This window comes from Polypterus senegalus, chromosome 7 (assembly GCF_016835505.1).
Source record: "Polypterus senegalus isolate Bchr_013 chromosome 7, ASM1683550v1, whole genome shotgun sequence".
Classification (NCBI taxonomy): Eukaryota; Metazoa; Chordata; class Cladistia; order Polypteriformes; family Polypteridae; genus Polypterus; species Polypterus senegalus.
Window position 1 is genome coordinate 48,582,439 of NC_053160.1, and position 23,023 is coordinate 48,605,461.

General features: G+C 40.3%; 1 protein-coding gene and 1 long non-coding RNA gene across 2 annotated transcripts in view; one reads left to right on the top strand and one right to left on the bottom strand.

Moving 5' to 3' along the window:
• Positions 1 to 1,146: 1,146 nt before the first annotated feature.
• Positions 1,147 to 5,380, bottom strand: ctsla (cathepsin La). Its single transcript, XM_039758598.1, has 8 exons — positions 5,292 to 5,380; positions 4,241 to 4,376; positions 4,031 to 4,153; positions 3,472 to 3,624; positions 2,412 to 2,636; positions 2,105 to 2,273; positions 1,898 to 2,015; positions 1,147 to 1,581 (listed from the first exon to the last, which is right to left on the bottom strand). The coding sequence occupies exons 2-8, from the start codon at positions 4,364 to 4,366 to the stop codon at positions 1,482 to 1,484; spliced, it is 1,014 nt and encodes a 337-aa protein (XP_039614532.1). The 5' UTR covers positions 4,367 to 4,376; positions 5,292 to 5,380; the 3' UTR covers positions 1,147 to 1,481.
• Positions 5,381 to 5,467: 87 nt separating this feature from the next.
• The window catches only part of LOC120532529, a 31,705-nt gene continuing 14,149 nt past the window's right edge, over positions 5,468 to 23,023 (top strand). Inside the window, exons 1-2 of the long non-coding RNA XR_005634315.1 lie at positions 5,468 to 5,554; positions 9,616 to 9,660. This is a non-coding gene — a long non-coding RNA (uncharacterized LOC120532529). The remainder of the gene's footprint in view (positions 5,555 to 9,615; positions 9,661 to 23,023) is intronic.

Sequence of the window (23,023 nt, forward strand, 5' to 3'; positions counted from 1 at the left end):
AAATGCTTATTCATCCTTATAATAAAACTCAATTTTTAAAATTCTATAGCTTGTTCGAGCTTTCATTCTGCCAAGTCCGATATCTCCATTGCATTGTAGATCTTCACATGCATTGTATGACCAGATTTGCACTTCTTGGTGCTTACTTCTCTCTTATTTCCAAACAGTAACAAATACTTCACAATGCATATGCACAGGAATAAACAGATTCCAAATAGAGAGCTGGTGGTGGTTTTACCATTTTCGCCTCATTTATTTAAAACACACATACTACATCCAGACAATAACTAGGAAAAAATGTTACCATTTAAAAAACACAAAAACACCCCACACACAGATTTTGAAGGTAGAAATATTTAAACAAATGCAGTTATCTGGGCAAAGAGCCAGTTTACAAAAGGAACAAAAATCCCATGCAAGAACCAGAAGACGAACCCTGCGGTCATCACATGGCCAAGGAAGGAAAGAGAGAGAAAAAGAAACCAACCCCAACCAACATTTCTGATTAAATAAAACATGAAAAAGCTGAACTTATTCAATACAAGTCACCTTGCATTATTTGAAATTATATCTTTCAGACATTTCTGAACCACCAATGTGAGGTCTACGATACAAGACTAATCACTCTGCAGTCAGACTGGATGTGCTTCAGGGAAGGAGTGAACTGCTGGCAAAAAGACTTATTCACAACAGAGCAAGGAACTCTGGCTATGGCAGCAGTTTCAAGGACATCATACCAGGCAATAGAATGATGAACTGGCAAAGTTTGCCAATACAGCTTTACAATTTACCATTCAGACTACATCCCCTTTATTTTTTGTCACATGTGCTGGGTAAGAAACTGAGTAGAGCTGCTTCTTGGAGATACTATATAGTAATACCTCCCTCTGTGTCCAGGACATTACATCTCAACCCGTTGTCCAGAAGATGATTTCGCAATGAGCTGGAAAATGTCAAAAAGGTCTACCCAATCCCACATGAAACCACCACAACTCTTTAGAATAAAGTGGAGTGAAAATGAAGATGGGGGTAGAGAAAAAAAAAAAAACCCACACCACACAAGATTATTCAGACTGCACCATTAAGCAGCTCTCCATAGGATTTTTTTTTTTTTTTTTAAATTTCACACACAGAGAAGGCAACATATTCAGGTTTATGTTTTATTGGACCCTTATCTTACAAAACATTAAAAGTTGGGTAGTGCATTGCACAGCAATCACAAATAAAAACAAATAAAACTTGAGCAGACAACTTCAAAAACAAGAACACTGTGCATTTAAGATTAATATCTTGACAACTTAAAAGGTTAAAAAAAAAATCCTAATAGGTTACTGTAACAATGCCAAATGGCACATTAAAACCATGGTCTTGTAACAAACCATCTCAAACCAGGACCAAAGTTTCATACCAGAGGTATTTAAAAACCTGGTCAGTCAGTGTTCATTAAAATGCTGCAAAGACCAAAAAGGTGCAACAGCAGTTCACACAAGAGGGTAACTTGCAGAGGTAGCAATTCCACAGTGGTTTTTCTTGTCTTTAGCCATGTAGATGTATCCTTTATCACCCCACTTCTCACTCCAGCTGTAAAATGAGGGGAGAAAAAAAAAAGTTAAAACTTAACTCTTAAAATGAAGCCATGGGCATTCAGATAAAAAAAAAAACCCACACCACCACCACACCCAACCCTCCAAGGGGAAAGGCATCAACTAACATAAGGTTTTTAAATGAATGCAATAAGTTTTACTGCCGATCAGAACTGCACAATGCCAGCCATCAAGATTGTGCCAATTAAAAATGTCAACTAGGCTTTACATAAATGCACCTTCTCTAGATTACCCATCCATCCACACAAAATGAAGGTGCTAGCTAACAGACTATCCCTTTTGAACACACATACCTGTTCTTTACAATCCAGTATTTATTGCCATCAGTAGAGTTCCCTTGGAAACCATAACCAACCACCAACACACCATGGTCCAACTGGTCACTGCTACACTGAGGTTCATAATAGATACCTGTGTATAAAATTATATTCAAAAATAAAATAAGGGCATGCACATACCCCAAAGCCAACAAGACTTAGATACTCCCATTAGTTTCCTACCAGACTGATAGAACTGAAATGACTCATGACCAGCATCGATAGCAACAGAAACTGGACCAACTGCTGCAACAGCCTTCATTAGTGCGTGTTCTTTTCCACTAGGAATGTCCACAAATCCAGTGTCATTGGCAGAGTTGAAGTTCGGATCATACTTGCATTGCTGGTCATCCTGAAGGGGTAAGGGTGGGAGAAATAAAATTACTAACCCTTTATATATTAAACAAACACACACACACACACACACACACACACCTCCACAAATTATATACATACACACACCACAAAAAAAAAAAAAAAGTCCACTTACTGTTCCAATATATGGGTAAGCTTCCTCTGAATCCAGTCCTCCATTGTCTTTAATATACTGGAATGCCTGATCCATCAAGCCACCATTACACCCTTGGTTTCCTTCTGGCCGGGAACAATCTACAAGATTCTGCTCGCTTAGCGAGACCAGCTTACCACTCTTCCTGAACTGCTGTCCTTCTAGAGCACCTGTGGTGCTGAAAGCCCAGCATGAACCACACTGACCCTACGGGATGGGGAGGGAAAAAAAAAAGTCTAAACACAGGAAATTGATTCTTGGCAAGCAAACACTCCAGACAGATCATATCAGGTCGCTGTGGGGGACAAACTAACCAGTGAAATAGTGCGGCTGCTGACGAATGCCCAAAATGTGTAAATCTGTTGAAAACCTCAAGTCAGTTTTGAGCTTGTCAATACTTTACCTAAACATCTACTGTATATCAAGGCAGACTTTGAAATTCCAGACTAATTCAGTACAAAAATGAATTATTTTTGCAGGTTTGAAAAAGTTAGAGTTGAGAAAGGTGATTTAGGGCATAATCAAGCAAGATCACAGAAGCCGAACAAAAAGGTTTGCGACCATAGATGTGGTGTTCACATGCTTATTTAGACAAAACACTCCTTGCTGCTTGATCTGTACAGGAAGCAAATAATGATTTTGCATTTCTCTGAAAAGAGACTACAAATTGTGAACAAAAAAAGAGGAAGAGCATGATGTCATGCATGTTAACTTTTGAAACTCACAGCATGCAAAAAGGAGGAAAAAAATTCAAGTTTCCAGGATTTAATCTCAACATTTCTCACTGTACCATATTCACCGAGTATCCTTCTCATGGGCCCATATACTGTTCCCACAAGTTGCTTAATTTCCTCCTCAGCTGTGCATCACACTTAGACTTCTCCCCATACTGCCAACTTCACAAAATTAAAATTCTGCACGAATTGGTAATGCTCAAATGAGTCATGCTTATGTCATTGCCTAGTCTCATCATTTGTTCACTTCACTAAGCCATTGTGACATTTGCCAACACAGTATCACCCCGGAGCACCTCAATACATACCTGATCTTTGACTGGAGTAACATAACCTTTTTCTCTCCAGTCCACTGCTTTTGGTAGTTCTAAAAAGTTTGGTTCAAGAAACAAGGATCCAGAGTGCTTTCTTTCCGTTTTGCTCTTGTATCCATTCATGAACTGTCTGAACTCCTCATTTGGCTGTAAGTCACCGAGGGTTTTTTTTTGGGGGTTGGGGGAGGGGAGAGAAAAAAAAAAAATTTGCAAATTGATTTTTTTTTTTTTTTTTATTTTACTGGCTCAATTTCTCTTGCATTTTACAGTAGTCTCAGTTGAATTTTTCAATAATTTAATGCTTACTCTACAGGCTAAGATGGTAGATTACTTACTCCCTTTTGTAGGCATCTCCTAGGGTTTATGTACTTTTTTTACATTATACTGTACTTCATTGACACTACATTCTAAGAATTCATGCGAGAGGTAAAGGAATGACAAACATTCACAAGAACCACAGACAAAATTAACCAAACCTTATACACAACTGCAAAACAAGCTTGAATTAATACAGAGAAAGCACTTGCATTAAAAATGGCAAGGAGATACTAACCATGTCACCAAAGTGATTCATTGCCATGCGATAACTGTGCTTTCCCATAGTTTGCTCCAGGTTGTGCAGCTCAATTTTGCGGAGGTTCTTCTCCCACACCATTCTTCTCCAGCCTTCTTCATTCTAAAAAGGAAAGCAGAATCACTTACAATTCTCCAGCTGAAGTTCTGTATAGGAGGTCTCAAAATGTCAAACCTTGTTATTGCTTACCTCACGGTATTTTTTGCTATGCCAGCCCTTCCACAACTCCCAGTGTTCATCCAGCAGTGGATCTAAGCTTGGGGCAGCTGAAGCAGCAGTCACAAAAATGGAGATGAAGAGTACCTGAAGCCTCATGTTTGTACACCTGCCAGAGAGGAGCATGTTAATCTTTATTACAGTTACAAAGTTCAGCAAACATGTGCCACTCTTCTATACTCCCAACTAACACACAAGCAAATCACATCATCTACTGCAGGTCACCCAGAAGGAGAGCAAATTACATGGGGATTTATAATGCCCGCACTTACAGACCAAGGATATGGAATAAAACTATTATGAAAAATGCGGCATTGACAGTAAAAGTCTGCAGATCATTTACATAACAGAAATCGAGTTATGAAATGCAGACTTAATAAAACAGAACACGCACAGTGGGCAGGGTGGGGGCTGGTTTGTGTACCCTGACCCTGCCTTTGTAATCGGACACCGCAGCTTCCAGACTGCAGTGAAGCAGCTAGGAAAACATCACGTGCTCCTCCGGACACCACGACCGCATTCCCAAGACAGGACAGGCCAAACAATAACGATTCCGACTGAACAGGATCTTCGTAACCCTTCTTAATGGGTGCACATACCTCGGGTCTACATGTAATATCTAGTATGAGGAGACGGGAAAAAAAAAAATAAAAAAATGATGCAATGCTGGCGGTGGGATCACGAGACCCGGGCGTATCCATTACGAGGAGGATCATTCCCAGAAAAACCAAAAGGCAAGGCACAAATCCAGCACTAAGACATGAACTCTCCTAATACAAATTTAGTACTGTTATGGTGGTATGCTAGTCTCAACTCCCAGACCCCGTCTCTCAGCTTCCTCCTCAAAGAAGCACGCAGTTAAGCTTCGGACCTAAACAATGAGAAGCAAAATGGTACTGCCGCACTACGGGGAACAACAAACATCTCAGAACACTTCCATTAAAATAACCACGAAATACCCACATCCACAACTCGTCGCCATTACATTAAAATACGATGTCAGAAAAGCCACGGCACTTCTTACCAAGTGATGTTCCCAAATGTGTGTCGAAAACTGACTCAGCTGGGCTCCGATGATAACTTTAAATAGAGGCCAGCCATAGGTAACGCGCTCTCCTATTGGCCGCCGCCGTGGGCATGTGACTCATTCTGGCGTCTCCCCACTCGACCCGGCGTGTGACTGTAGAACACGTGAGCGTTGCGCTTGTTGACTTGGGAAGTCTTTGGGAAACGTGCGCAGGAAAAGGTGGATGAGCCGCAAGTACCATGGGCTCAAAGGACCATGCGGTAAAGTTTGAGCGAGTTTTTTTCTGCTGTTGTAAAGAATAGCAAATAAATTCATGGATGTGCGACACAAATTATAGTAGAATTATTATATAGCACGTTTCAGTCCAAAAGACACAAGATAATGGGTAAAATCAATTTCACTTTTGTACATTGACTTACGTTTATTTTTTATTATGTCTTCTATTTTTCTATTCATTTTGTAAAGCACTTTGAGCTACATTTTTTTGTATGAAAATGTGCTATATAAATAAATGTTGATTGATTGATTTCATTGAAATTCTGTTATACCAGCAATTTCTTACTCAGTAATTCCTTAAAGCCTTTCCAAAACGTTGTTCAATGGTGACATTGATTACACGTGTTTGTTTCACCAAAGTGACTTGCTTTAGGGCCACATAGTATGGAAGAGGCAGAGCTTCAGGTAGCCACTGAAATAATAATGTCAGTAACAGAACAAGCTTTCATTTTAGAAGTTACACCTAAAAATCATATTTCCAAAACACATCTAGTTGTTTAGTGGGCGGCACGGTGGCGCTGCTGCCTCGCAGTAAGGAGACCTGGGTTCGCTTCCCGGGTCCTCCCTGCGTGGAGTTTGCATGTTCTCCCGTGTCTGCGTGGGTTTCCTCCGGCGCTCGGTTTCCTCCCACAATCCAAAGACATGCAGGTTAGGTGGATTGGCAATTCTAAATTGGCCCTAGTGTGTGCTTGGTGTGTGGGTGTGTTTGTGTGTGTCCTGCGGTGGGTTGGCACCCTGCCCAGGATTGTTTCCTGCCTTGTGCCCTGTGTTGGCTGGGATTGGCTCCAGCAGACCCCCGTGACCCTATTCGGATTCAGCGGGTTAGATAATGGATGGATGGATCTAGTTGTTTTATGTTTGAAGCGCAAATATGTCTTGTGAAAAAGGAAGTATACCCCCATGGAAGTTGTTGACCTTTTCAACATATTTGAAAAGGCAAACACTAGATCTTCATGTAAAACAGTGCCTACGGATAAAGGTGATATACAGTACTTGAATGAATGACACATAATATTAACATGGTCATAATCTAAATTAAAAAAATGCAGATTTGCCACATGGAAAAAGTAAGTACAATCCTACATTTATCACCACCTTAAATCCATAAAATTAGAATTAGTTGTTCCAGATTATGTGCCAGTGATTAGAATCTTCTTTGGGAGTATGCAGCCGGAAAAGGTTTTATTTAAACCATAGCTATCGAGGGTCTGGTGTTCTGTTTGGTACTGGCGTGTGTGGTGTCATTATGCCAAGATCAAAGCAGCACTCTATGGCCCTAAGAAAGAAGGTTGTGGATTCTTACGAGTTTGGCAAGGGATTTAAAAAGATCACCACATTTTTGGAAATCAGTCTGTAGGGAGAACCATCTTTAAGTGGTATAGATATTAAATGAATCCTAACGTGTCCATGACTGGCCAGCCCAGTAAATGTAGTCTTAAGAGCTGACTGTTTGGGGTTCTTGAAGACTTCCTTTAGTATCAAAGTCCATTGTGGGATCTGCAGGTATATCTTGCAAAAGTTGGTGTCCAAGTGCATGCATCTACAATCAGAAAGAGAGTGCAAAAAATGTGATCTGCATGTAATGTGTGCCAGGAAAAAGCCTTTGCTTTCCGTAAAGAATATTATAACAAGATTACTGTTTGCCTTTGAACATAAAAACAAAGACCAGGCCTTCTGGAAAAATTTGCTCTGGACAAAGAAACTGAAGGTAGAGGTGTTTGGCCACAGTAGGCATATTTGGCACAAATGGAAGACAACATTTCGGGAGAAGAACCACATACCAGCTGTGAAGCATGGTGTTGGAAATATAGTTCTTCTGCTTCATGGCCTTGGCATTTTTCAGTCATTGAGTCAACTATGAATTTTACTTCATATCAAAGAGTGCTTGAGGAGTGGTTAGACCATGTGCCTGAAGACTGAACCTCAAGAATGTGCCAGTGACCCTAAGAATACACTAAATCCAAAATAGAAATGGATGGTTATGGACAGGCCTAGTTAAAGCCCTGATTGGAATCCCACTTAAATATTGTGCAGGTTTTGTAACAGGAAGCACATGCAAGAAGACCCACACAACATCTTGCAGCTAAAGGAATTCTGCATGGAGCAGTGGTCAAAAATGTAACCATATCGATGTCAGAGATTGGTGGGCAGTTAAGGAAAACGCTTAGAAGAAGTCATTTCTGCTAAAGGGGGCAATACCAGCTGCTGAGACCAACGGTGGACTGACCTTTTCCTGACTTTTTCACACAACTGTATGTTTATACAGTATAAAAAAACTTTGATAGAATATTGATAAAATCTTGAATATTGAGTGATTCTAATGAGAGAGACCCATGATTGTGGTATTGAAATGTATGGGCTGGCTCTTATTAAGTTTAGCTTTTTTGCTGCATAAATTGTTATGTATCTAATTAGTTCCACTGCCTTTCTGAATTAGCACAAATATGACCTTTTAGTAAACCATCCATTTTAAACTGAAAACATGATTTACTGATTTGTTTCTTAAAATCAGCCCCTTACTATATTACAGAACTCTGTTCACAGTATTCGCTAAGCTTCTTACTGTTGAACGATGACAGAGATCACTGTAAAACTATAAAAAGTAATCAATTGAAACACTTCAGAATGAGTTTATTCAAAGCAGTAGTGTTAATCTTTATCATTCACACATGTTAAATGCATTTATTTGATACAAGGAAAACATATCAAGCTTATTAAAGCAAACTACTATTTGATGGTGACTGAATCAGCTGCAGGATACCCTAACATTCAGTTTGGTTCAATTTAGGGTGATCAGTTAACCTCACACACACATCGCTGAAATGTGAGGAGACTGGAGTTCACAGAGAAAACTTCTTTGGACCTGTGACAATACTATTATATGAACTCATGCAATGTCATGTGAATGAGAAATAATGTCTGATGGAGCATCAAAAAGTTTCAACCCAGAAAGTGGTATTTCACACTGCTTACCTTATAAGTGGTTGAAGATTTTCTCCTTAAGTGTTTCAGTTATAAATTCATGTTGCTTCTGGTTCCTTGTCTACCTCGATACTGAAAACCACAAAGTCACGTATGGTACTAACACTAATTTGTAACTTTACAGGAAAGTCTTTCTGACCTAGTTAAGGTATCTGGACTGGTCCATTTAAATGCTACAGCGTTGAGGTGACCGGCCCTCGTCATGGACAACAGAAGATAATGTTGTGACCATAAGGTCAACTGTAATGGAGAGTCAAAGAGTGATGATGAATGGGATAGAAGAAACAATTGGGATTCGTAATGTGTCAGCTGAACCCATTCTTCATTTACACATGAGCAAGGTCCGTGTATGTTGAGTGCCCAGAATATTGACACCTGAAATGAAGCTTCACCACATCCAGTGTTCCAAGGATTTCAAGCTATTGAATTAAAACTTGGAAAAACTAAACAAGTCTTCCATAGCTGCCAGTAAACCGCGCACACATCACTTTGGCCCAGTGTCAAAACAACAACTGAAACAATGGAAGCATAATGACTCTCCAGCACCAACGAAATTAAAGGTCTAAGTCAGTATTACGCTGATTTGCATTTAGGGAAAAATGGAAGGAGAGCTGTCAACCATCTCACTTGTGCTTCTCAGTATTGACCCTGCTTGTGATGAATGGGTGACAAAGGTTGCTGTGTGAAAATGCAGACTCTATTATTTACCTTGCTGATGTGGTGTTTTTATAAGACTTTTGGGAACTTGGTGCTTGACCATTACAAGCCCAAATCCTCTCTTAAATATTGTGTTGACATTGCATATATCAGTTAGTCGGCTGGTAATAAATAGAGCGGCATTTTTCTTTATCTGTTCTGTGGAATCTCATAATGCCAGATGCCCAATTACTGACCAATGTCAGCCAGTCAGTCAGTCATTAACCAACCCGCTATATCCTAACACAGGGTCACGGGGGTCTGCTGGAGCCAATCCCAGCCATTTCTGTTCTATTTGTAATTCACTGGCTTATCACAGATATTAATTCATCTAGACGTAAAGCATTGTTTTTTTGTTTTTTTTTAGGAGATGTATTCCATCGTGCCTCTGCTGCTTCACTCTGTGGATTAGGTGAGTTTAATGATCAATAGATGAAAGTTTGCCATTTGCAAAATTTGTAAGTGTTATCATTTCTCTTTACACTTTCAGAAAGATTTGGATTTTAAAGAAAAAAAGTGTCATCTTATTTTTCCAGGATTGTCCAAGATCTGCTTAAAGGCAGAAATGGGCTTGCTTGTTTTTTTTTTTTTTTTATCACGGGTGTGTTTCTGAGAATTCCACTCAGCTGGTTTACCTGGGTCTTGTGACTTGTGTTATTCACTGTCTGTTGAAATCAGAACATTCTGAAGTAGTCAGCCGTTTTGAGGAAACAAATGATTGGCTGGGTGGAGTAAAGCAAGTGCTTACATGTCACATAAACTACACTTTACTAAAAGTAGGAAGACTAAGCAGAGATAAGATATACACATAAGCTCACAACAGATTTTCCTAGCTACCATTATACTTTTTTCTGATATTTCTTTCAGTCATATGAAGTGTAAATAATGTTCAGCATCCAGGTTGCAAATAGCTTAATTACTGGATGCAGAGAAAATGGGCAGCAGAGATTCAAAAGTAGAGTTTTATGCAAACTCTCTGTCCTCAACACAGTATTACATTAGTTGTAGTTGGCCTTTCTCTTATATTGTGCATTTTCAAAGCATGGGTGTCATGGTGGCACAGTAATTAGCATTACTGCCACATGTTGAATTGAGTTTGCTTTCTTTTCCCAGCTCCACACACACTTGAGACGTTTGCATATTTTATGCACGTGTGGATTTTCTTCAGGTGCCGTTTTTTCTTCCACATCTCAAAAACTGTGCATATTAGGCTCATAGTTGTTTTGAAGTTGACCTACCTGTATGTCTGCCATCCAATTGCATTTGATACCACTAAAATATGTTCTAGGTTCTTGTAGGAGTAAACTAGTTAATAAATCAAATAAATGGCGCTCCTTTCAAGCATTGTCAAAACACCATTAAGAATACTATAATGCAGACTTACTCAGCTCTATTTCTTGAGGGCTACTTGTGCTGTAACAAACTTACACTTCACCTGCATCAAGTTGTGCTCTGTCTCTAGGACTCACACCACAACCTTGTGATTCCCACTATGGTGACTTAGCTTGCTGGGCTATAGGAACATCCTGTTATCCCACACGATGGCAGTAGCTCTTCGGCTAGTGTGTGTAGATGGTGACATCACTGTCATGTAACAGTTAACTCGGCCAAAGGCATGAAAGAACATAACACAACTCATTTGCAGAGTGAGTGCTTTCACTGAATAAAAAACACTGCTTTTAAAACAGGTAGGTAGGAAATTTAGTTAAAGGATCAATTTGGTATTTTTCAAGTCAAAGTTATTTCTTCAAATTCAATGTATACATTAATTCCACACACTAAGTTGTATTCTAGAGTGAAGCATTTTTTCTACATTTAAAAAAAAAATACTGTACATAACCTGCTCTTGGCTTTTATAATGGAGGGAAAGGGTACTGCGGTCCCAAAGCAAAAACAAAAGCATTAAAACTTACTGAATACATACTCTTTTTCAAACCAAATGTGTTAAGAAGTATTGATCTATGCCTCAAGATTGCTCACATATTGCAAAACAACATTTCCATATTGTTTTAGGAAGGAAAAAGCCAAAACCAAACCACCACTGTGAAATTCCACCATTTTAAAAGGAATCCGGCTGTGCATTTCACTTCACTGTTTATCTTCCGCTGAGACAAATATTCATCCCAAGGGGTGCAGTCTTCTCCAGTATATCCTTTTCACCTCAAAAGCTCATCTCCAAGCCCTGTTATTGACTTTATTCAAAGCTGATGCCCAGCATTGTTTCTGTTCTGTAGACAACTAGACAATAATCACTAAAAAAACTCATACTTATGATCACTCAGAGTCTTTCACTATATGGGAGCTTATTTTGTTTTATCACAAATATATTGCATGAATTGAACTGACAGCTTTGGGGTGAAAGAGTCAGTGACATGGCTGCTGCACCACACTGTCAGCCTTTTCTATACAATGCATCTAATAATAAATAATAATTCCATTTTATTCATATAGCATTGAAAACATATACAACCATATTTTGTTGGTACTGCATATGCAAAAATGTCAAAAAACAAATTCAGGAAAAGTTGGATATGAATTGTTATTTCCATGTTTTCTACATTCTAGTAACTGTAGTATAATACCAATAGCAGACAATGAAAACTAAAGCATATATTAAATAGAACATAACATAATACCTACAAGAAGCTCACATTAGGCCCACTAAAACAGTTGAAAGTATGAGTGTTGGTGTTTTGACCTGTGGATAAAACTATCCCTGAATTTAGTTTATAGGACTATTATTGTTATTTGTAAAGAGTGCAATAAAATAATTACTTGCATGAGCTAAACAACATGCAGCATGTTGCTACTTTCTGGAACCACGATTAGGGAGTATAATTAATTACTTTACCTCAGAACTTACTGGTATGAGCGCCAGCGATTGTCCACCGCTTCCAGAATGGGGTTATGAAAAACGTAACTGCATGAATGGCTGATGTCTTTATACCTTTTGCTTTTCTTACACAATAGTATATATGACTTGGACAGAAGGGAGCTGTGCGCCAGTAACCGTCTGTGCTACCTTCCTTCTGCTGCCTGCAGTGCTTTATGGTTCGGTGTCAGGCAGGTACCACGCCAGGATAAAATACCGCCAGTGAGGATGGTGTCCATTATGCATCTGTGCGAGTAAATGAGCATAAATAATTTATATAAAAACAAAAGGAAAATTAAAATATTTTTCTAATTTCTATTAATATTAAAAATGTTTTGTGTTTTCCATCTGTATCACAGAACTCAAACATTATAGATTTTAACTGATGTATTAATTTAACATAGAACCTGCTTTCAAATTTTTACTGCTGCAATTGATTAAATAAACTTAGAAATCACTCATTTGCAATTGCATATAAAGTCAAATCACCTGAAAGAAGCAGGTGAGAATCACAATTAAAGGTCACTAGAAGTGATGCAGTTTAATGTGTGCATATTCCATGTGTACAGATGTGCAAAATTATTTTTCTTAAACAGGCAGGTAGCCTTTACACAAAGGGAGTAGCTGGGCCTAAAAGAGTTAATGTCATGTTATGCCAGTAATTGGGTGATAATAGCAGACTGTTCTACTCACATATTCTTTCATTCGTCTTTTTGCCTCATGTTTAAGTGCTTCTCTTTTCACTTTTGCTGGAAAGCAATAAACTTAAACCAACCTCCTTGCTGTATACAGCAGGTAACGCATACTGTGTTGTGTACCTGTTCAGTGTTTATAGTCCAACAACTGATGTATTGTTGTGATGACTCTGTGCAGCCCTGTTTCTTGACAGAGCAGTCACTGTCTACCTGTTAACTCTAGTACATCTGGAAGTGGTTTTTGCCACGAATATAACTTGCAATTAACATTGTAGTCAAAAAAATAGTAAGTGTCTAGGTAATTTATGTGATATCATATTGTGGAGTACCAGTGACTCAACCATTCTGTGCCGCATGCTTAATTAATTGAAAATGTAATTGTACTTTTGATTCTCTTTACTTTTTTTACAAACATTAAGTCTTTTTAAAAAGAAGAAAAATATCTTTTTAACAAAATCAGAGGACAGACTATGCATATGGTCTGAATCAAGAGGAAAAATGTGGCTTTGAGTGTACACTTTGAAATCAAAACAAAATTCTAGAAGCTTTGATTTGTTTACCACATATCTATTGCAGTTCAAAGTTTACAAATGCATTTCTCTGAGGGACAGAAAAAAAACAAACCATATATTTTGCAAATGTAAGTCTGACAAAAGCTGCTGTGGTTTCAAATTCTTGGTATATTGAAGAAGTCCTGTATGGCAAGGTGTTTTATCTCTTTGACCCTTTGACAATGAGTGGAAGTCTAATCTACAGACTCATAATTGGCAACCAGATCTGCCAGTTCTTCTGGACCACATTGGTTTTACTTAATCGAGATGAGGCATCGGTCAAGGAGGGGGAAAAGCAGAGACTGCAATAATGCAAAACTTGAAAGAAAATGGAAATTCCTCATTTTTTTTAATAGATGAAAAACTTTAAGTTCACAATATTTTTACAAAACACATTTGCACTATACAGTAATATTATAAACAAGATGCGGTAAAAAAGCAGTACTGAATGGAGAAACAGAATTACAGAATGTACAACAAAGTGGTGTATATGCAGATGAGTAATTGACTTGCAGGCAGGGTGGAGTGGTTTTCTTTGAGACAGAATAAAAGAACTCACACTGGCAAGATTGTGCCACATCATGCCAGTTTGGAAGGGGTATACTGCCAGGGGATGGTAGTGATTTGGAAGTAATTACTTTTTGGGTATGGCATAAAAGGAATGACAGAGGGGGTGGACAACAGACTGAAAGAAGTCCACCTGATGGCAGTGTGGTGGTCCAGTAAAATGCTTGAGGATCTCTGTTTCTTACTATGGAAAACAGGATATGTGGAAGTCACCATGAATAACCCGGTCCTTTAAATGAGGAGACACAAGGATGTTTGGTGCCATTGGGGTGTTTGTGGGGGTGCGGGGGTTTCTTAGGTCAGGTTTAAAGTTGGTCTTTGGCCAGAGAAACATTTAAATGTGGGGTTAGAAAACAAGTAGGCACAGGGTTTTGGGAGAACATTTAGCAGCATGAGGTCAAAAGAGAGCACTTTATTGTACTTGTTTGGCCTTTTCAATGTCATCAGAAGTATGCAAAGACTGTAATGCCTATAGATTATAGAAAAGAAGTGGATGTGGAAAGCAAATTTCTAGTCTCACATTCTAAGTGTAAGACGTCAACTAGCCATCATTGGTTGTAACACATTCAGTCCATGGTAATCAACATAACAGTGACATCAAGTGCCATCACAATACACCAAGAAGAGAAAGAATCAAAAAGATTTAGTAACAAACAGATACATGATTTCAACAATTATTAAAAAGCAATATGGACAGCCTCAGCTGCTGCTGTAAAAAGAATATGTTATGGTAAAGTTGTGACTATAGCTTTTCATCTACAGTCATGGAATTTGCCTTGTCACTTTTCTCTGTACTTTTTCTAGCACTGCTATGTCTTTTTTGTAGCCCGGAGACTGAAACTGCACACAGTACTTTAGATGAAGCCTCACCAGTGCATTAAACCTTCTTTTGAACTTTACTCTACCAATCACACTATATGTAACAAGTCCACTACTACTCCTGGGTCCTTCAAGTTTTTAGAGCTGTCGTTATGTATTCAAATCTAACATTTCTTCTTACTATGTATTATACCTTACATTTATTTACATACCATTTCATTAGCCACAAATGTGCTCCAGCCCGTAATCTTCCCATGATGCAACTGATTTTAGGTTGTCTGCCATTCCACCTAATTTAGTATCATCTTCCAACTTAATCTAGTTTTTGGAGGGAGCTAGCTGTTTCAATTTCCTTGCCCAAATTAAATATATTTTGTCCTTAAAGTCACATGGTCTTAATTCCCAAGTTAACACTGTATTCAAACTGGGAAGGGCAACTTCTGGGCATCATTATGACACACTGAAAGGTACATATAATCGCTGATATTTTACAATTATAAGCATTCTTGAGTTAAAATATTGTACTATAATTCAGTCTCGGCCGTTTGACATATTGTGGCCTCGCTGACATGCATGCAGGATTCCTTGGTAAATTAGATGAAAGTAACTAAGTTTTGTCCTGAAGTATACAAACACTCCTCCATACATCCTTAGAGTCAACATTTTGTTCCATTCAGACTCAGGATAAGAAAATCCATCACTCCATAACATCATCTTTACAGCTTTGGATAAAGTACACATTTGATTTCCTGTTAAATGCATAATGTTGTTTTTTGGCTTCTAAAACAATGACCTCACTTAGGATTAATGGAGTAGTGAGACAGTCAATGTGGGTACAAGGTACAGAGAGGTCATACATATGTCTTACTCAGCAATATTGTATAGCCAGTCAGCATTTCAGATAGTTGACCTTAGATGGACTGAGTCGGGCATCTTTTATGGAGTGGAGTGGCACAAATTGAAGATATGCAGTTTAGGTGGATTGGTAATAGCAAATTGGCCCCGATGTGTGTGTTTTCACCCTGGTCCATGGATTGTTCCTGCTTTGTGCCCAATGCTAGCTGGGATAGGCTCCATCTTCCCTGTGACCCTACATGGATAAGCGATTTAGAAAATGGATAGATGAATGGTTCTTATTTTCACAACATGGTAAAGCAATGCAGTACACACACAGTCTGGATGGTATAGTCTAGAGGATGAACTGAGCAAAATGTCAGATTTGCCATCAATTGGCAAATTACAGGAACAGGAAAAGAGGATTATTAGAATATATAAAAATATGTAAATCAGACTAGATAATGTGTAGAAAGAGAGAAGCAATGTGTATGTAAATATGTAAAAAAATAAAATGAAGCAATGTAAAATGTCAGCATTATAATACTATCTCCTAAACATAAGGCATACTACAGCAAAATACTGAAGTGTTATCTTAATATGGAAAACGATGAAAAGAAATTCAGTATTAGTATAAATATGTCTTTTAGGACAGAGAAGAAAGTTGAGATTGGACAGTGGTACTGCCTGCAGATTCACAACCCAGATAATTTGTAATTTATTCATTTAACTAAACAAGATACTTCTTACCAGTCTGTGTTTTTTTCTTATTTCTTTGTATTAGTACAGAAATTACAAACTGGTTATGCTAAATTCTTACTGAACAGAACAAGTATTTAGATGCATAATACAAATATTTAATTTATAATAAATGAAAATGAAAATAAAAGAAGAAAGGAAAAGGACAGACAAATAGACAATGAGATCAATTACAGGTAAAATTGACTTGGCAACTGTGAAACTGGTTGGAAAAAAACTTGCAGCCACAGGCAACCCCAGGACTCAGTTTCAGAACCACTGGAAGTGGAAGTGGCTGCCTGCACCATCACACAGGCACAAGAGATCAGTGTTTGGAGTTGGGGGGAAAAGAAAGAAATGAACATGGGTTACAGTAGTTCAGTGAATATGAGTAAATCCAGTTCAAAATACAGGAGTATGAAATTATCATTAGGAGAGCAGGAAAAGGAAATTAATTAATGCCCAAGGTAAACAATTGTTTTGACACTCAGTTCATTTTAAGTCGATTCCAAGGCAGTGCTTCTCTAGGTCACAATACAGAGAAGTCCTCAGGACAACAAAATTACAATGTTATTAAGTTTGAAATGGTACTTGAAAATATACAAATCCATATACAGTGCTATCTAGGTTTGATATGATAACAGGAAACTCTCAAAGCAGTCCACTGACCCACTCAAGGCTGAAGTAGAATCCACAAGTCACCTGACGTGCACACCTTTAAGAGGAAAAGCAGCACAGACATGAGGAGACCATGAAGACTTCACACAGACTAACCAGGCACGGTATTCAATCCCTGTATGCTAGATCCATGAGGCAAGATCGGTTGTTAGAATTAAAACGTAACATAAAAATGTGCTGGAAACCTAAACCGCAAATCATTATCCAATAACACAGATAAAAAAATTAAATCAAGCAGCTATTCTAAAAAAATGATTAGGCAATAGGAAATCCATCCATCCATTATCCAACCCGCTATATCCTAACTACAGGGTCACGAGGATCTTCTGGAGCCAATCCCAGCCAACACAGGGCGCGAGGCAGGAAACAAACCCCAGGCAGGGTGCCAGCCCACCGCAGGGGGCAATAGGAAATGAGCTAAATAAATACTTAACTCACATTTTCACAGAAGAAGAAACAAAAGTACATTCTCGGGCAGAGGGGCTATAAAAGTGTTTCATTTTTCAAACAGAACAGTTGAATTTGCTTCATGGTCTTACAGTGTTAGAGACAAACATAAAACCCAGTTCTGATGACATTTTACTAATAGTACTGAGAGAAAATGAAAACATTACTTAAAAATTGTTAGTAAACCTATGATACCTTTAAAAAGCCTGGAAAGTTTTAAATGAAACCAATTTGCGAAAAGGGAGACAAAATGATTCCCAGTAATTATATGCCAATAAGCCTCCCCTTTATTTTTTTAATGGAAATGATAGAAACTATATAGTCAGAAATAAAACAGAAACACACTTATGAATATTCCTTCTCCTGAAGCCAAAAAGAAGCAAATATTCAAAAATCTGTTTATTGACGTTGTCTAATGAAGACTGATCCTGAAACTAAAAACTTTTGGTATCAGTGATTAAAAACAAATTTACTGGTCACTAGTTCATGGACGGGAATATGGATCAAAGGAGAATGCCCCCTGTGGGGTGAGATTATGTTTGGACCTTCACTTTTTCTCTAAATAACATGGACAAACTTACAAAATTCTTCTATGACACCAATGTTTGTGGGATGGCAAATAATGATGCAGCAAAAACATTCGTAAAAATGTAGACAACTTCCAAAGTGGGCAAACAAGTGAAAAGCTCATTTCAGCATATGTGAGTACAAAATGCTACATGCAATGAAGACAATGTAAAGATGGATAATGTTGACCTATGTAATGTGATATAAGGGTTTACCTTGATGCAATATTCTCTTTCTTCGGGGAAAGTGCAGAAACAATTAAAACACTGAATCAAAGGCAATGTATGATGTCACTATTACAGATGTTGTCTGTGTGTTCAAGATGAGAGCCAGGAAGGTTTGTGGGTAATATTAATGAACTACCAAGTCATGGAGATGAAGTGAACACCCAACAAACAGCTTGCAAAAAAAAAAACCCAGTTGAGACTTTGGAACAAGTTAGCTATTATTTATGACCAAGCAAACATGCAGAGCTTGAAAAGAGCAAAGCTAGAAGAGGGACTGAGGGGCAACTGTAAAGGTCTGAAGCAGATCATTGCCTTTGTCAAAATGCAGCTGGAGGGCTGTGAACATGTACACATAAGCAGCTCCATCTTCACATGCGAGTCCTGTACAATTCTATAGCTGATTCAGCTATTCTTCAGGACAATCAACTAACAACAGAGTACTGGATGCATTTCTAATCTTAGTAATCAGTAATCTAAATTGTACTCAGCATTAACATGTGCAGAGCACCATCTACCCCTCCTTGAACCGCCACCTTATCGTGGTGGAGGGGTTTGCGTGTCCCAATGATCCTAGGAGATCTGTTGTCCGGGGCTTTATGCCCCTGGCAGGGCCACCCAAGGTAAACTGGTCCTAGGTGAGGGATGAGACAAAGAGCGGTTCAGTAGACCTTCTATGATGAATAAAAAATTTGGACGCCGTTTTCCCTTGCCCGGACACGGGTCACCGGGGCCCCCCTCTGGAGCCAGGCCTGGAGGTGGAGCTCAATGGCGAGCGCCTGGTGGCTTGGCCTGCACCACAGGGCTCAGCCGGGCACAGCCCGAAGAGGCAACATGGGTCCCCCTTCCCATGGGCTCACCACTTATGGGAGGGGCCAAGGAGGTCGGGTGCAGTGTGAGTTGGGTGGTGGCCGAAGGCGGGGACCTTGGCGGTCCGATCCTTGGCTACAGAAGCTGGCTCTTGGGATGTGGAATGTCACCTCTCTGAAGGGGAAGGAGTGCGCGAGGTCGAGAGGTTCCGGCTAGATATAGTCAGGCTCACCTCGACGCACAGCTTGGACTCTGGAACCAATCTCCTTGAGAGAGGCTGGACTCTCTACCACTCTGGAGTTGGCACCAGTGAGAGGTGCCGAGCGGGTGTGGGCATACTTATTGCCCCCTGACTTGGAGCCTGTACATTGGGGTTTACCCCGGTGGATGGGAGGGTAGCCTCCCTCCGCCTTCGGGTGGGGGAACAGGTCTTAACTGTTGTTTGTGCGTATGCGCCGAAGAGCAGTTTGGAGTACCCACCCTTTTTGGAGTCCCTAGAGGGGGTGCTAGAGGGCATACCTTCTGGGGACTCCCTCATACTGCTGGGAGACTTCAATGCTCACGAGGGCAATGACAGTGAGACCTGGAAGGGCGTGACTGGGAGGAATGCGCCACCGATCTGAACCCGAGGGGTGTTTTGTTATTGGACTTCTGTGCTCGTCGCGGATTGTCCATAACGAACACCATATTCAAGCATAGAGGTGTTCATATGTGCACTTGGCACCGGGACACCCTAGGCCTCAGTTCGATGATCGACTCTGTGGTCGTGTCGTCGGACTTGTGGCCACATGTCTTGGACACTCGGGTGAAGAGTGGGGCGGAGCTGTCAACTGATCACCACCTGGTGGCGAGTTGGCTTCGATGGTGGGGGAGGATGCCGGTCAGGCCCGGTAGGCCCAAACGTGTTGTGAGGGTCTGCTGGGAACATCTAGCAGAGTTCCCTGTCAGAAGCAGCTTCAACTCCCACCTCTGGCAGAACTTTGACCACGTCCCGAGGGAGGTGGGGGACATTGAGTCAGAATGGGCCATGTTCCGTGCCTCTATTGTTGAGGAGGCTGACCGGAGCTGTGGCCCGTAAGGTGGTCGGTGCCTGTCGTGGCGGCAATCCCTGAACCCGTTGGTGGACACCGGCAGTGAGGGATGCTGTCAAGCTGAAGGAGGAGTCCTACTGGACCCTTTTGTCCTGTGGGACTCTGGAGGCAGCTAATAGGTTAGATAATATTAGAATAATTAGATCTGAGTGCTGCATTTGACACCATTGATCACAACATTCTTAGAAATCGCCTTAGTCAATGGGTGGGCCTCTCTGGCAGTGTCTTAAATTGGTTTGAATCCTACCTGACAGGGAGAAAATATTTTGTTAGTTGTGGGAATTACAACTCGAAGACACATGATATCCAATATGGTGTTCCACAAGGCTCTATCCTGGGTCCGCTGTTATTCTCAATCTACATGCTTCCGTTAGGTCAGATTATCTCAGGGCACAACGTGAGCTACCACAGCTATGCTGATGACACACAGCTGTACTTATCAATAGCACCTGATGACCCCGATTCTATTGATTCACTAACAGAATGTCTGACTTGTATCTCAGAATGGATGAATAGTAATTTTCTCAAGTTAAATAAAGAGAAAACTGAAATTTTAGTGATCAGCAATAATGGATACAATGAGGCTATTAGAAATAAACTGGATACATTAGGATTAAAAGTCAAGACGGAGGTAAAAAGCTTAGGGGTGATTGTTGACTGTAATCTGAATTTTAAATCACATATTAATCAGATCATTAGGACAGCATTTTTCACTTAAGAAACATAAGTAAAGTTAGACCTCTTTTATCACTGAAAGATGCTGAGAAATTAGTTCACGCGTTTGTTTTCAGTCGACTAGATTACTGTAACGCACTCCTCTCAGGACTACCCAAAAAAGATATAAATCGTTTGCAACTAGTGCAGAATGCAGCTGCTAGAATCCTAACTAGGAAAAGAAAATCAGAACACATTACTCCAGTTTTAATGTCACTACACTGGTTACCTGTGTCATTCAGGATTGACTTTAAAATTCTGCTTATGGTTTATAAAGCCTTAAATAATCTCGCCCATCTTATATATCGGAATGTCTGACACCTTATATTCCAAATCGTAACCTCAGATCCTCAAATGAGTGTCTCCTTAGAATTCCAAGAACAAAACTTAAAAGAAGTGGTGAGGCGGCCTTCTGCTGTTATGCACCTAAAATCTGGAATAGCCTGCCAATAGGAATTCGCCAGGCTGATACAGTAGAGCACTTTAAAACACTGCTGAAAACACATTACTTTAACATGGCCTTTTTATAACTTCATTTTAATCGTAATTTAACTTAATCCTGATACTCTGTATGTTCAATTCATCATAACAACTATTCATGGTGGCTCTAAAATCGGTACTGACCCCTACTCTCTTTTCTGTTTCTTTTTCCGGTTTCTTTGTGGTGGTGGCCTGCGCCACCTCCACCTACTCAAAGCTTCATGATGCTCCAACAATGATGGGCGGATTAAAAGGAAGAAGTCTACGTGACCATCATCATCATTCAAGCCCTTCCGTGAGAACCCTAAATCCAAAGAGGACTGTTTCATTTATGTTAGGTAGAATGCCCAGAAGGGACTGGGCGGTATCATGGTCTGGAATCCCTACAGATTTTATTTTTTCTCCAGCCGTCTGGAGTTTTTGTTTTTTCTGTCCCCCCTGGCCATTGAACCTTACTCTTATTCGATGTTAATGTTGATTTATTTTTTATAATTATGTCTTTCATTTTTCTATTCTTTAATATGTAAAGCACTTTGAGCTACTGTTTGTATGAAAATGTGCTATAGAAATAAATGTTGTTGTTGTTGTTGTAAGCCAAGCGGAATGATGCTTCGGTGGTTGCTGGGGCAAAAACTCGGGCATGGGAGGAGTTTGGGGATGCCATGGAGAACGACTTTCGGACGGCTTCGAGGATATTCTGGTCCACCGTCCGGCGTCTCAGGAGGGGAAAGCAGTGTAGTGTCAACACCGTATATGGTGGGGATGGTGTGCTGCTGACCTTGACTCGGGACGTTGTGGGTCGGTGGGAGGAGTACTTCGAAGACCTCCTCAATCCCACTAACATGCCAAGGTCACCGAGGTGGTCAAAAAACTCCTTGGTGGCAGGGCCCCGGGGGTGGATGAGATACGCCCAGAGTTTCTCAAGGCTCTGGATGTTGTAGGACTGTCTTGGTTGACATGTCTCTGCAACATCGCATGGACATCGGGGACAGTGCCTCTGGATTGGCAGACCGGGGTGGTGGTCCCCCTCTTTAAGAAGGGGGGCTGGAGGGTGTGTTCCAACTACAGAGGGATCACACTCCTCAGCCTCCTTGGAAAAGCCTATTCAGGGGTTCTGAAGAGGAGGGTCTGTCGGATAGTCGAATCTCGGATTCAGGAGAAACAGTGTGGTTTTCGTCCTGGTCGCGGAACAGTGGAACAGCTCTACATCCTTAGCAGGGTCCTGGAGGGTGCCTGGGAGTTTGCCCAACCAGTCTACATGTGTTTTGTGGACTTGGAAAAGGTGTGCGACTGTGTCCCTTGGGGAATCCTGTGGGGGGGTGCTCCGGGAGTATAGGGTACCGGAGCCCCGGATAAGGGCTGTTCGGACCCTGTACAACCGGTGTCAGAGCTTGGTCCGCATTGCCGGCAGTAAGTCAAAACCCGTTTCCAGTGAGAGTTGGATTCCGCCAGGGCTACCCTTTGTCACCAATTCTGTTCATAACTTTTATGGACAGAATTTCTAGGTGCAGCCAGGGTGTTGAGGGTGTCCGATTTAGTGGACTCAGGATTGGGTCACTGCTTTTTGCAGATGATGTTGTCCTGTTTGCTTCATCAGGCCGTGATCTTCAGCTCTCTCTGAATCGGTTCGCTGATTGTGAAGCGGCTGGGATAGGAATCAGCACCTCCAAATCCAAGACCATGGTCCT